Here is a 15,366-nt window from a genome sequence, read left to right on the forward strand (position 1 = left end):
GTTGATGTCAGGTATCTTCTTCAAGTCTGATTTTTGAGACAGGGTCTCCACTGAACCTGGAGCTCACTAATTCACTAAATTATCTGTGTGGTAAGTTCCAGTATCATGCAGCCTCTACCTCCCTGGTAACAACCAGCCTTTACATGGGAGCTAGGAATCTAAACTCAAGTCTTCACAGCTGTTTGCAGGTACTTTAATAGATGTCTCTCCAACCCCACACTGTTTATTGTAATGGCTAATCACATTTAGAATCCTCAAATGGCTTGACTGATGAATTTTAAAATTATCTCTCTTTTCTCTGACACACACAATATATAATTTTTATTTTTTTTAAAGAAACACATGATTAGATAAGTACCAAACCATGTACTTTGTAAGATAAACAATCTTGGCCAGGTTAATTTCAGTTGGGAGGCTTTTTAACTGAGAGGAAGATTTATTTACTTTTAAAATTCTATCTTACCATTCCAAAATTATATGCCAAAATCATAAGTATCAAAGCTAGATGAACAGAAGGTAAATCTAAGAACACTTGACCAATTTCTTTGGCTCTGTGTATGTTCTGCTTAGAGTTCAGCACAAAGAATGTTTCAACAATACAGGCATGATGGTCATTACATGGCCTGTATGAACTCAGAGGGAAGTACTGGGCCAGAACTAAACCTAAAGATGTTCTATACAATAAATCAAAGGCTCATTTTGTTATAGTCAAAGCTTAGCCAAAAAAGTCAAAGGTTGAAAGAATCATGGTGGCCATTATTCCTCTCCCAAGGTCAATTCTGGAAAAATGTTACTAAAGGGTCAGAGTCAAAGGCCCAGCCCTCCCTGAGGTCCTATAGGCAGCTAATGGTTGCCAGGGGAAGGAAAGATACTCTCTTTTGAGATATAACCACTAGTAAGGTGTTCATGAGCTTGTAAAGAAGTCTAATGAATATCAAAATAGAAAGTAGACTAGCTGAGGAAAGGAAGGAAATTAGTGAGAATGGGAGGTGACAAGAGGGAGTACAGGGAACTGAATACAATCAACACATTTTATGCATGTATGGAAATGTCATAACGAAACTCACTGTTATGTATAATTAATAGATCCCAATAAAACCAATTTTCAAAATTTATTTTTAAAAAATCTTGGGACTGGAGAGATGGCTCAGCAGTTAAGAGCACTGACTGCTCTTCCAGAGATCCTGAATTCAACTCACAGCAACCACATGGTGGCTCACAACCATCTGTAATAGGATCCGATGCCATATCTAGTGTGTCTGAAGAGTATACACATATACATAAAGTAAATAAATTTTTAAAATTTTTCCTTTAAAATAAACAAAGGACCAAATGAGGCAAATGTATGCCCAAAGAAATATGAGACAAAAAGTCTCCAAAAATATCACTGAGTTCATTTTGTGTTGCCCAACTAAAAATGGGACCTACCCTAAAGTATGGTTAATATGCCTAATGAGGCTCTTACTGGAGAAAAGTAATGTTTCCTTTGCAAGTAAGTAGCAATTGAAAAGTACACAACAGAACTGATACACATACGAATGCACTGGGACTATAGCAGTAAGCACAGGTCTGGGAAACAGTTACCTTTGAGCTATACAACACATCTTGCTCTCACAAAATCTCTCTGCCTCCTCTTCTGCACAGATCCTTGAGAGGAGGGGTTAAGAAAAATATCCTACTTAGGACTATGGGTTCCAAGGTCTCTCACTCTGTACATTGTCCAACTGTGGGTCTCTGTATTAGTTCCTTTCTAACTCAAGAAGCTTCTCTAATAGAGCTAAACAAAGTAGATATCATTAGATGTTAGTTTGTTGCTGTATTTCTTTAGCAGAGTAATAGTATTTGATTTCCTCCTAGGTCCATGATCCATCTATCTCAGGTTCTTGGCCATCTAAGTAGTATCAAGTCTTTGTTCCATTTCAGGGAGTGGACATTACATCAAATCAGAGGGTGGTTGTTTACTCCCACATTCGTACCACTATTACACCAAGATATCTTGCAGAAAGGCCACTGTTGTAGGTAGTAGGGTTTATAGCAGAGTTGGTTGATTACCTTTTTCCTCTAGTAGCATACAACATACCTCCTAGTATATGAACAATAGTTAGTACAGGTAAAGCCTCTAAGAACAAGCTTGACTTCTCCATCCTCTATGAGATACATAAGTATTGTCTTCAGTAATAGGGCTTTACCACCAGTTTTTGGAAAGCCACTAATAGACTGGGCAATAGCCTAAGATGGTTGGGGGTTTTCCATGGAGCCCCTTTAGCCAATGACTCAACTAGATGTAACCCATTCCTAGAACTGGAGATTTCAGTTGGTGGCATAAAATGTTCAGTTGAGGTACTGTCTCCCCATTATTTGGTGACTCTATTTAGATTCCTTTCATGTGTATATATTTTTTTTCTTTTATAATAAAACAATAAAATAAAACAAAAAACAACACATTGAAATTGAACAAAACAAATAGAAAAGAGCCTAAGAAAAGTCATCAGAATCAGAGAACCAGTCATTCACACACTCAGGAATCCCATAAAAATACTAAATAGAAGCAGAGGATAGCTTCTTTTCTTAACATCAGGTACCATATAATTTGACAAAGACAAGACAGAATTTAAAAGAAAGTAAATCCTTCTCTCAGTTAAAGGGCCTCACAACTGAAATCAACCTAGCACAAAAAATGTTTACTCACATATTTCATTCAGGCCTACAAAGCCTAAGGCAAGCTAATCAAAATAAGAAATACAGAAATGCCCCCACACACACACACACACACACAAATCAATTCCATAACAGGAGTTCCAGAAATCAGTTTCCAAATGAAACTAGTAGAAAATCAGCGGAGAAGTACTTTATGCATTTTTTTAAAAAATCACTTCAAGTTACAACATATGACTATAAAATACACACACATTACTTTAGCCAAGGAAGTAGGCAAGAAGAGCATCAAGAAAAACAAGCAGGATAAAAATTCAAGGGAGGACTAACTGAGCCGGGGACAGAGATAAGCCAGACAATGGAGGGAGTACAGAGAGTGACCTTCGGGAAGGGCGCAGACAAGAACACAGGAGAATAACACATGTAAAAAGATACCTTTAAGGAACCAATTATTTGTATTTTAATTTAAAAAAAAAAAACATGCAGAGCTGATCATGATGGCATACTCCTTTCATCCAAGCACTTGAAAGGCTTGCATCTCTGAGTTTGAGGCCAGACTGGCCTATATACCAAGTACCAGGACTGCCAGGACTATATTAGTGAGGACTTTGTCTCAAAACACAAAGCAAATGACAACCTGATGAATGTATGCACGCAAGCATGCACAAGACAGCACTAAGGCCATTTCCAATATGAAAATCTTTAATATTTAAAGTACTGAATTCATAAAAAGATTTCTTCACTATTTCTTTGTGGAATAAAAATAAACTAGCTAACAGTTTAAAAAGACTGAGTGCCATGGTTAACACATCCATTCCAACTTGATCTGAATTGTATTACAGACTTCACAAGTTGCTTGCATTTGAGCCAAGTCTCTTCCCTTCCCTGGGCATTCACTTCTTCAAATACATAAGAAATAAGACCAGCTAATCTCAAAGTAAATGAAGTGATAATATTCATAACAAAACTCTCTTTTAGCAAAGGCAAGTAAATGCATCCAGCCAAGGCCTGGAGAAAGCAACCTTTAGAAAGCCAGCTTCCAGGTCCAACACTAAGAACTGGTGGCACACACCTGCAGTCACAGCATGAAGAGCTGAGACCAGAAGAGCTGCAGCCTATACTTGTCACATTTTAAAATATTATACCAATAAAATTTAAAAGGAGATTTTTAAAACTGTCTTATAAAAAAATAATTGGCAGATTTCTTCTGCTGTATCACATAGATGTCTGAACTACACCTATTAATACTAGTTGAGCCCTAAAGTAAGACTTCCAGATGTGATCTGCTTTGCCTTGTTCCCCACATATAATAGAAATATATTTGAAAACATTTGTTTACAAAACCATAAAACATTTTCCATAGGGGGCTGGAGAGATGGCTCAGTGGTTAAGAGCACTGACTGCACTTCCAGAGGTCCTGAGTTCAATTCCCAGCAACCACATGGTGGCTCACAACCATCTGTAATGAGATCTGATGCCCTCTTCTGGTGTGTCTGAAGACAGCTACAGCGTACTCTTAATAAATAAATAAATAAATAAATAAATAAATAAATCTTTAAAAAAAACTAAAATTAAATTAAAAAAAAACATTTTCCATAAATAATTAAAATCTATGTTATAGGCTACATCATCAAATACGCTAAAGCATCATCAATGTGACTTAAATTTGAAGAGGAAGTGTTACTGCAAATCATTACTGTTTTTCATTTGCAATGACAAAAGGCACTCCTCATGGTGTTACAGACTTGGAGATGAAGATATTTAAAGAAAATAAATATTCATAATGCATTTCACAAATTTAGGGGGTCTATGTATATCCCTTTCTGCAATCATAACCAACAGTCCACAACAGACCTTTCTGTCACTAACACCCATCAATATCAAAAATATTTACGCATGACAAGCCACCTTCCTAACAGTAATCAACCAAAAGTACATGCAACACAATTCATGTTTTTTACTAGAAGGAAAGTGTTAAAAGACTCTGAACTTTAAATACTACACAAAGTCAAGCTGAATTCTGTCCAGTCTCTGACACAAACCATCACCACCAGTCACTGTTCACTCACAGCCACAGAGTGAACAGCACAGCTCGTCACTCTGTTAAGTTAGTAACATTGTCATTTATGAAGGACCTACCTAAAATAAGATAAGTAATTAACACACTTGCTAAGGAGAAATCTTTCCATATCAAATATATGTAGAGCCAACAGGCCAGCCTGTCACAAACCAAGGACCTACTTGCTTCATGGCAGTCTCTCAGAGCCAACAGGCCAGCCTGTCACAAACCAAGGACCTACTTGCTTCATGGCAGTCTCTCAGAGCCAACAGGCCAGCCTGTCACAAACCAAGGACCTACTTGCTTCATGGCAGTCTCTCAGAGCCAACAGGCCAGCCTGTCACAAACCAAGGACCTACTTGCTTCATGGCAGTCTCTCAGAGCCAACAGGCCAGCCTGTCATAAACCAAGGACCTACTTGCTTCATGGCAGTCTCTCAGAGCCAACAGGCCAGCCTGTCACAAACCAAGGACCTACTTGCTTCATGGCCGTCTCTCCAATTTTGTCTGAATGCTTGCGGATGCTCTCCAGAAAGTCTTTGAGGTCAGACATAGAAACATCCTTTATTTCTTCACGAAGCTTGGGAATGTTGTCCACCATCACCTTACAGAATCGATAGTGGCTCACTTGAGGCAGATAGGTGTGTTCCAGATGTTCCAGTGTCTTCAGTGCAGGATAATGCCTACAAAAGAAATCAAACACCTCAGTGTTTCTTAGATGGACAAATACATTACTTGAGAAAAAAAAATCTAACCTCAATTAGCTTTCATTGTACATTAAGATAAATCCAGAGTAGTGTTTTAATAAGATTTTCTTAACTATTAAAAATTAAGGTTTTAAAAACTAATAAAATCAAAAGACATCCAAAAAACAAATAATCATGAATCACAAATACCAATAAAATTAATCATATACAATTTTTAAAATAATCTCAATGTCAAAAGACCATTCTACAAAATAAAATACTCCAAGAAGACTTCTAATGACAGTAAAGAGAACTTGAATAAAATCATGTGCATGTGTTGGTGTGTGTTGTGTTCACATGCACATATGTATGACAAAAGTATCCAAATTAACCACAACAGGATTGCAGGAACATCAATGAAACTGTTCCACAGAAGTACAGCTACAAGCCTTGCCCAGGGTACTTCCATTACCTTACCTGCAGTTCCCCTGGGAAGCTTGTCTTGTGAAAAAAAACAGCATTGATATTAAGACAAGACATATTTGGAGCAAAGGACAGAAAATATATAAAATGGTAAAGTAAGTAAATATGTGCTAATTTTTTTTTAATTTTAAGAAATTTAATTTCTTTAACTTCTTTGAAATGAATGTTTTAAAAAGTAGTAATTTAATGGTATATGGGCTCATAAAATATATGAAAATCATAAATATGTAACAGTAAACAAGACAAAAGAAAAATGAGCTACTAAAACAAAGCAGTTTATGTATATCAAATTTGAATAAGCAAAGACTTTAAAGGAAGCTGTAATAAACTGAGATGCACATAAGTGTTCATATAGCAAACTCTAAGAAAGCAAATCAAAAAATATTTTTAAAGAGGTTGGAAAGATGGATCAGTGGTTAAGAGGACTGGAAGATCTTGCAGAGTACTGGGGTTCACATCCCAGCAACCACATAGCTACTCACAACCATCTATAACTCCAGTTCCGGGGAATATAGCACCCTCTCTTGGCCACCTCAGATACTGTACACACATGGTGTATATACATACGTGCAGGCAACACATTCAAACACATAAAGTAAATGAATCTAAAAGATGTTTTAATATTTCAAAATCAATAAAAAATAAAAGCATATAGTCCAATATATTTAAAGCAAAAAAAAAAAAAAAGGAGAAAGGGGGAAAAGAAACCAAGGAGACTGGGAAAACTATGAAACAGAAAAATCCAACCCTCATTACATTAAGTATGAAAGGACTATAAATTCCAACTAAAAAGCAAACATCCCAAAGAGGGATTTTAAAAAGCACAATCATATTTAATCTATAAGAAATATGCTTTAGATTGAAAGACACAAATAGGCTAAAAGTGAAAGAAGGATGATAAACTACAGAATAACCTCAAGTAATTGAAATAAGTATTTTTAATTTCTTTTTATTGATGTCTTAGCGTAAAAAACAGGTTTATAACAAAAGCTTTCATACATATATCATTATATCTTGCTCAAATTTACTCCCCAGGACCCCTTCCTTCCTCCTTCCCTCTCAGTAATCACCTCAGACTCCTTTGGCTATCATGGCATTTGTACAAGGAAGGATGCAAATGTGCACAGGTAAATCGTTTCTGCACGTAAGAGAAAAGTGACTTGCTTGCATTCAATTCCCCCATCACCCTTTTGTTTTTTCCTCCTCACTGTTTTCATACCTTCCTCCTCCTTTGGTCATCCATCTCCTATTACCATGCCATATATACAAATTAGTATATAAAATATTTATATAATATAGATTTAATCTTACATTTTAATGTAGAATAAGAAACAAAATAAGAGGGTTTATAAAATTTACATATGTCATTATACCTTATTCATACATATATTTAAATTTCAAGCTAGCTTGCACATGAGAGAAAGCATGCAATATTTGTCTAACTTATTTAATCTAACATAATGATCTTTCCATGCTCCATTTTCCAACAAATGTCCTAATTTCATTTTTCTTTATGGGTGAATTGTATATATTAACCATTTTTCTTTATCCATTCATCTGGTAATAGGCACTAAGGTTGGTTTCATACTTGGCTATCATGATTAAGTACATAAATGAACATGATGTGGTGTTGCTGTGTCATTGTTCACTCTGTGGCGTGCTAATTTAGCATCCTTTAGGTATATACCCAGGAGAGATATAGCTTGATAAAATGATAGTTCTATTATATAGTAAGCTTTTTGAGGAATCTTTAAACTGTTTTCCACAGTGCCAACATCTTCATGAGGGTCTTTACTTCACATACATCCTTTTCCCACATCACCAACATTTTCTGTCTTTTTCTTTCTTTCTTTCTTTCTTTCTTTCTTTCTTTCTTTCTTCCTTTCTTTGGATAATTGCTATTCTGACTAGAGTAAGACAGAGATAAGATTCCTCTTTGTTTATTTTGTTTTTGTTGTTTTAAAACATTTTTTGCTTATGTGGGGAGAGCACAGTTGCAGGCATATGTGGGGGTTAGAGAACAATTTGCAGCAATCCTGTCTGACAGGTACCTTTATCCAATGAGCATCTCACTGGCCCCAGGGATAGAATCTCAGTATAGGTTAGTTTATGTTTTCCTTGTGGCTAAAGATGTTGATCATCCTTTTCACATATTTTTAGGCACTTTGTTTTCCTTTTTGAAGATATATCTATCTGGTTCACTTTCCTATTTACTGACTAGATGATTTGCTTATCTGGTGTTTAATTTTTTAGTTCTTTATAGCATCTAGATATTAATCACCTATCCAATGTACAGTTGGCAAGGATTCTGTTATATTCCATGGGTATCTCTTTATTCTGCTGTTTGCTTATTTTTCCTATACAGAAGGTTTTTTCTAATTTTTGGTAGTCCTATTTGTGAATTCTTGCAATTGTTTCCTGAGTTCTAAAATCTTGTTAAAAAGGTCTTTACCCACAACTACACTTTGAGGTATTTTGTTTACATTTGTTTGTCTCCAGTAGTTTTAGTTCCTAAAGTAAGGTCTCTGATCTACGAACTGACTTTATTAATATGTCTTGAAGAAAATGAATATTTCTGGCAATTCAGAGAGACATAATAAAAGAATGATACTACTCATATGACACCTATGAAAGCTTCTATAGGCATACTAAGGTTCATAAAGCAACTAAAAACAACTAGCTGAGTGTGCTGGCATGTCATAACCCCAGAATTTGGGAGGCAGAGCAAGAAGATCAAAAGTTCTAAGTAAGTCTAGGCTGTATAACAAATTGGTCTCCAAAAAGTTATGCACACGCATAACATTTTTTGACACAAAAACTAGACATGGTAGCTAATTCACCTATAATCGTAGCACCCAAAAGGCAGAGGTAAAAAAAAAAAAAATCACAAGTTTGGGGATGTCCTGGGCTACATAATAAAATACTGTCAAGAAAAGAAGATGGGGCAGATAAGATAGATTTGATGGCACATGCTTTTGATACCAGAAGGCAGAGGCAAAAGGATCTCTGTAGGTTTGAGACCAGCCTGGTCTACACAGAGAGCCTCTAGGCCAGCAAGTGCTAAATGATGAGACTGTGTCTCAAAAACAAAAAGAAGAAAAATGCTGTTTATTAATATCCTATATATACATTTAGAAATTGTTACAGGTTTAATCCCTTTATTCTTTTTAAGTCAGAATACTGTTGTGGGTTTCATTATGGCATTTCCTTCAGTGCCATCACACTTGGCTCTTATCCATCTCCTTCCCCTACTGCTTTCCCTGTTACCACTGTGTCTCTTCTGAACTTCATCTGTTCAGCCCCCTGCTCTCATACCACATGCCCCACTGATCTGTTTCCTTCACTCACCTCTACACCTAAATCTCTCTCCACCCCTTCTCAAGATATCCTTTCTGCCTATATGACTTCAAAAGAAGTTTAATTGTTAAAACTATATAAGCCTCTTGAATTGTAGACTAATTAAAGTAAAATAGGTATTAACTACAGGTAAATAAGTATTATGATACATCCATGTATTAAAATATCAATAAACTAAAATATTTACAATATTATTGAATATAAAACATTTGAAAAAAACAAATAAATGAACACTTCTCAGGCTTTTGCCTAGGATCAAAGACAGCATTGGTTCTCTTTAATTCTGTGTCTGGTTCATGTATCCTCTACCTCTGAACGACATGCTAAATAGGTTTTTAGAGGAAAGAGCTGAGATGGGATTTTGATTTATCCTTTTCATGAATGACACCAATACTGCAATGTTTCCCATATATTGTACTAATTTAAAAACAAAAGACCTTACAAATACAATTATAGCATTTGTAAAGTCAGACACAGTGGCTCTTGCCTGTAATCACAGCACTAGAGAGGCTGAAGCAGGAGGTTCCCCATAAATTCAAGGCCTAGACTACAAAGTAAGCTACAGGTCAGACTCTGTCTTCAAAAAAGTATATCTATGTAAGCATGCATAATTGATTCATAAATCATATAGCATTCATAAATCAAATAGCAATGACTCAACTAGGTACCAAGAACTGCATGTAGTAGAAACTGAACCACCAAGATAAATACATTCTGGGGTTTAGTTCTACTTAAGAACTCTGTTTACAGAATGAGAAGAATTCAGCTATGTTGCCTGCAGACATGCATCTCATGATGAAAACATCTGCCTGTCAAATAGAACCACATTTTTCAAGGTTATTTAATACAGAGCTGAGTGATTCCTGGCAACAAATAACAATACCTTATTTCCCATTATACCTTTTCCCCTAGCAAGCTTATGTTCTAAACATAACAGATCAATAAGATTATTCAAATTTCTAAAGTGTTTGATATCACAGACAAACAACTAACAAACGGCAGCCAATTAAATATTTAACACACACAAAATCCCATTTACAGAGTCCATGGAAATCTCATATAGGATGTTGGCATTAGTTTTGTCAACCTATACATTACTAAAACTGAATGCAAAGGGTTGGAGAGGTGGCTCAGCAGTTAGGAATGCTTACTTTTCTTGCAGAGGACCCATATTCTGTTCCCAGCACCCACATGGTAGCTCACAACTATCTGTAACTCTATTTTCAGGGTGCACATATATGCACTCAAAGACATACACATTAAATAAAGATTTTAGAAATTGAATGCAGGATGTAAAGATGGCTCAGTCAGTAAATAATACTGCACAGGCATAAGAACCTGACTTTGGATCCCCATAAAAAGCCCAGTATGGTGGATATGCCTATAACCTCAGTTCTGTGAGGTACAAACAAGCAGATCCCTGAAGTTCACTGGCAGATCTTGTCTCAAAAAAATAAAGGTAGAGAGTAATGTGATAAAAAAAAAAAAAAAGTCAATTTTTGGCTACCACAAGCACTCATACACCTGCATATATATATATATATATATATATATATATATATATATATATATATATATATATATATCCACACTGACAAGTATATATACCACATATGGTAATGTATATAAATAAAACAGTCATTTAAAACAACTGGGGACTGGAGATGACTCATTGTTAGAGTACTTTGGACACAGGTGGTGGTGGCACACACCTTTAATCCCAGCACTCAGAAGGCAGAGGCAGGTGGATCTCTGAGTTTGAGACCAGCCTGGTCTACGGAGTGAGTTCCAGGACATCCAGGGCTACACAGAGAAACCCTGTCTCAAACATACAAACGAAAAAGAGCACTTTGGATCCCAGCACCTATATCAAGCAGCTCACAACCACATATAACTCCAGTTCCAGGGGAACTGGCACCCTCTTCTAAACTCTGGGGATACCAATACTCAAATGCATTAACACACACACACACACACACACACACACACACACACACACCACATACATATACACAAAATCAAAAAATTTTTTAAATTAAATCTTAAAAAATATGAAAATAAATTAACTAATGAGGTCAAGTGTAGTGACACATACCTTTAATTAGGTGACAAAAGTAGTAAGTAGGATCACAGAATGTTTGAAGTTAGCCAAAGCTGCATAGTAAAAACCTTGTCTTTAAAAAATAAAAATAAAGAAACCCTGAAAAGCCTCCATTTCCTTTGCATTGTGCTCACTCTCCTCTTCCCCTCTAGGACAGCGGTTCTCAACCTTCCTAATGCTGTGACTCTTACGTTGTGGTCATCCCCAACCATAAAATTATCTTCACTGCTACTTTGTAACTGTAATTTTACTACTGTTATGAATCATAATGTAAGTATCTGTTTTCCAATGGTCTCAGGTGACCTCTGTGAAAGGGGTGTTTAACCCCAAAAGGGTCGAAACTCACAGCTTGATAACAGCTACTCTAGAAGAGTTTCTAATAAAGTAGTTGAATGCTATTGTAAAAAGAAGAATCTTTCAAGATGATTTTTCTTTAATTCTACTAAGAGGTCCCTGAAAGTTAATCACAATTACCTATAAATATTTTCCTCTTATTCATAACAATAAAATATGAAATATAAGCTTTTGCCACAGAAAAATAGTAGTTCCTTTCCTAATAGAAGATTATTAACAAAGATATGTGACAGGGACACTTCAGGAAACATAAAACCCAAAAGTATAAATAATATTTACAGCTCAAAAAAGAATAACCAGGCCTCTAGCCATGAAAGCTTAACAAGAAACAGACATGGCGCAAACACTTTATAAACAAGTAGGTCCTGTCTAACACCCAAACAACTGTTTTCAGCCATCAAACAGCACGCAGTGGATAGCTGTGAAATCCAAAAGAAGAAAACAAACAAGATGAGCTATCTACCTGAAGGTGATCCCTACATCATGGACACAGTCAGGGAAAAGTCTCACAGAGCCCAAAGATTTGCTGACTTAAGACATCAAATAGTAGACCAAGAAGGTAGTAGTGAGAAAGGAAGTGAGGGAGGGGAAACCTGCACAGGGCTTGCCTGGAGTCTTTGCTGAGTACTAGACCAGAGAGAAGCAATAGAGGGGAGAAGTGAGAAAAAGAGAGGAGAAGAAGACAGACTGCCAGGAGGCATGAGATGAACACCTAAGGAGATGAGAAATGCCCTAACCCTAAACAGCCAAATGGCAAGGTTCCTAGGTACCATTGAGCCATCCAGACCAGATTAAATATTCTATAAAGCTGACTGTGCTTGGCCTGGCAGAGCTTTGGGTTTTTTGGTTTTGTTGGTGGTGGTGTTGGTGGTGGTGGTGTTGAAGAATGTCTCACTGTGCATCTCCAGCTGGCCTGGAACTCACTATAGAGATAAGACTAGCCTCAAACTCACAAAGATCTGCCTGCCTCAGCTTCCTGAGTGCTTAAAGGTATAAGCTATCTCAGCTGACCCTAGCAAAGCCTTAAAATGGGGGTGGGTCTGGAGGTATCAGATCTGCAAATCACTACTTCCCAAAATAAAACATAACATTAAAAAAAAAAGGTTCCCCAAATCCAGATACTCATCAACACAATATTATAATGTCCATTATCCAGTCAAAAACTCTTTTTGACCTATAACCAAAAAAATAAAATTATTCTTCAAAAGTAGATTCAAGAAGTGGCAAACTAGGAAATTTATGAAAATGGCAATGAGATCCATGTGTATATACTTAAAGGGAAATACAAAGTAACTACAAGAGGAAACATCAAAAACCAATGGAGGGCTGTGGTCACTGCAACCCAGGGGACATGGTGTTTTCTAGTCTGTACAAAGCCCCTGATTCCATTCCCAACAACATAATCCAAGCACAGAGATAAACAGCACACAGGAGGAGAGGTATGAGGTTCTGAAGGAGTTCAAGGTTATCCTCAGTTATATATAATAAGTTCAAGTCCAGTTTGAAAGACATCGTGAGACCCCTGTCTTTTTTTAAATGTTTTTTTATTTAATTTCTTACTGTGGACATATAGATGTGGCAGAAGTATGTATCACAGTGCATGTATGGAGGTCAGAGAACACTTTTGGGGAGTCTCTTCTCCCTTTACATGAGTTCTAGGTATGGAACTCAGATTTGTGAAACAGAACTCTACCTACTGAGCCATCTCTCCAGAACACCCCCAAACAATTTTTTTAAATAACCCCAGTCCCTATGGATTGAAAGCCCTCTTCTAACCTTCATGAGCACCAGGCATATCTTTGGAATGCAAACACACATGCAAGCAAAATATTCATAAATAAAGTAATAAATCTAAACTTTTTAAATAATAATAAGCACTGACTATCATAAGATGGTGTCAGATAGATAAAAGATGCAACTGCTTTGAGAAGTAGTCAACCAGTTTCTCAGAACAGCAGAGCACAGACTCTAGCATGAGCCAGCAGTTCCACTCAGAGTAGATTACCAAGAGAACTTAATGAGTACATTTCCACAGAAAAACTTGCAAGTATCCATAGCTTTATTCATCATACTTAAAAAGTGAAAATAGCCCCGATGTTCATCAAATGATGAAAATAAAATGTAGTCCGTCCATCCCCACAGTGGAAGAGCACCCCACAAAATGAGTGGAGTGCTGACTCACACCAAAGCCTGTCTGAACCCTACAAACACTGTCAAAGGGAAAAGTCAAACACAAAAGGCCACAAACTATGTGGCCCCATTTATTTTAGATAGTCACAATCTGCAAGCATACAGATAAAAGTGAAGTGGTGGCTGCATAGACTAAGGGAAAGATTGATGGAAGCAGGTTTCTTTCCTAGATAACTGGCATGTTCTGCAGGGGAGTGGTGAGGATACTGACATAACCCTGTAATGTCTGAAGACAATGCTAAGCTGTACACATAAAATGGTGGATGTGATGGTGTAGGAAAAATAACAATTATTTATATAAACTATTTCAGAAACACCATATTTCTGAGAGAATTCACAGCTATCATTCTAATCCAAAAAGAGATAATAAAGAATTTGGATCTATATAAACAAATAAAAGTGTCAGGATTTCTTAAAATATATAAATAAATGAAGAATTTTTTTACTCTTACTTTAAAACATTTTTATGTAATAGTTTATAGCAAAAATAAAACTGTATTATAGGCACTATGTCATATTCTGATATAAGAGCAATTACAACAATAACACAAGGAATGGATGGTAAAACAGAGGTATAGTTTTAAATTTTTAATTGATGAATAATTAAATATGTGTGGTACTTTAGTGAGATAATTTAGTGTATATAACAGGTACTAATTAAATCTATAAATCATTTCAATTTGAATAGATACTACTACTACAAAAATTTTGCTTATACATGATTTGCCATAACGATTTAAAGATACACTATAAGTTAAAGAAGATAATTGTAAGCTTAGAAGCAATCATTTCAAAGAAATATATAGGTGTGGAATGTAAGACACTAGTGAAGACAAGATAGACTCCTAAAATCTAGTTAACTGATTGAGAGGACAGCATATACACAGAGAAAGATCAAGTAGCAATGAGACCAAATGGGAAATAAATGGTAACTGCGCCAGGTATTAAAGACCTAAAGAGCTCAACTAAAGCTCAGATGACCTTTTAAAACACAGCAAAATCAAGCCATGCATACTGACAATCTCTTATCTCCAACTGAGGAAAAAAAGCAATAAAATAACAGGCCTACACTCCTCAAACCTGAAGAGATTATGGAAGTCAAAGAAAGACTCCAAACAGCTCAAGACACAAGGAGGGCGCTAGAGAGACAGTACACTTGTTCAGAGTACTTGTTGCTCTCACAGATGACCCAAGTTCAGAACCCGGCACCTATATCAGACAGCACACAAATGCCTGAAACTACAGCTCCAGGGGATCCAATGCCCTCTTCTGGCCTCTGTGGGTATCAACACACATGTAGCAAAACCAGAGACATAAATAAATAATAAAATAAGTCTCTTTTTTAAGTATTAAAAGAAAATTTTGGTAATAAAGACCGCTCAATTGAAAAAAATCTTACCTTTTGGTTTTCATCTGGTCCCTCAGTTTGCTGTACATCTCTAGGACTTGAAAGAGAAAACAGATGTCACAGGTATCATTTAA

General features: G+C 36.2%; 1 protein-coding gene across 2 annotated transcripts in view; it reads right to left on the reverse strand.

The window, feature by feature from the left end:
• The window catches only part of Exoc6b (exocyst complex component 6B), a 466,935-nt gene that overhangs the window by 378,290 nt on the left and 73,279 nt on the right, over positions 1-15,366 (reverse strand). For both annotated transcript variants that reach the window (XM_076940004.1, XM_034511676.2), the window contains exons 5-6: positions 15,284-15,329; positions 5,192-5,396 (exon numbers count right to left, since the gene is read on the reverse strand). In XM_076940004.1, coding sequence (XP_076796119.1) covers positions 5,192-5,396; positions 15,284-15,329 — 251 coding nt within the window. The remainder of the gene's footprint in view (positions 1-5,191; positions 5,397-15,283; positions 15,330-15,366) is intronic.

This window comes from Arvicanthis niloticus, chromosome 9 (genome assembly GCF_011762505.2).
Source record: "Arvicanthis niloticus isolate mArvNil1 chromosome 9, mArvNil1.pat.X, whole genome shotgun sequence".
Classification (NCBI taxonomy): Eukaryota; Metazoa; Chordata; class Mammalia; order Rodentia; family Muridae; genus Arvicanthis; species Arvicanthis niloticus.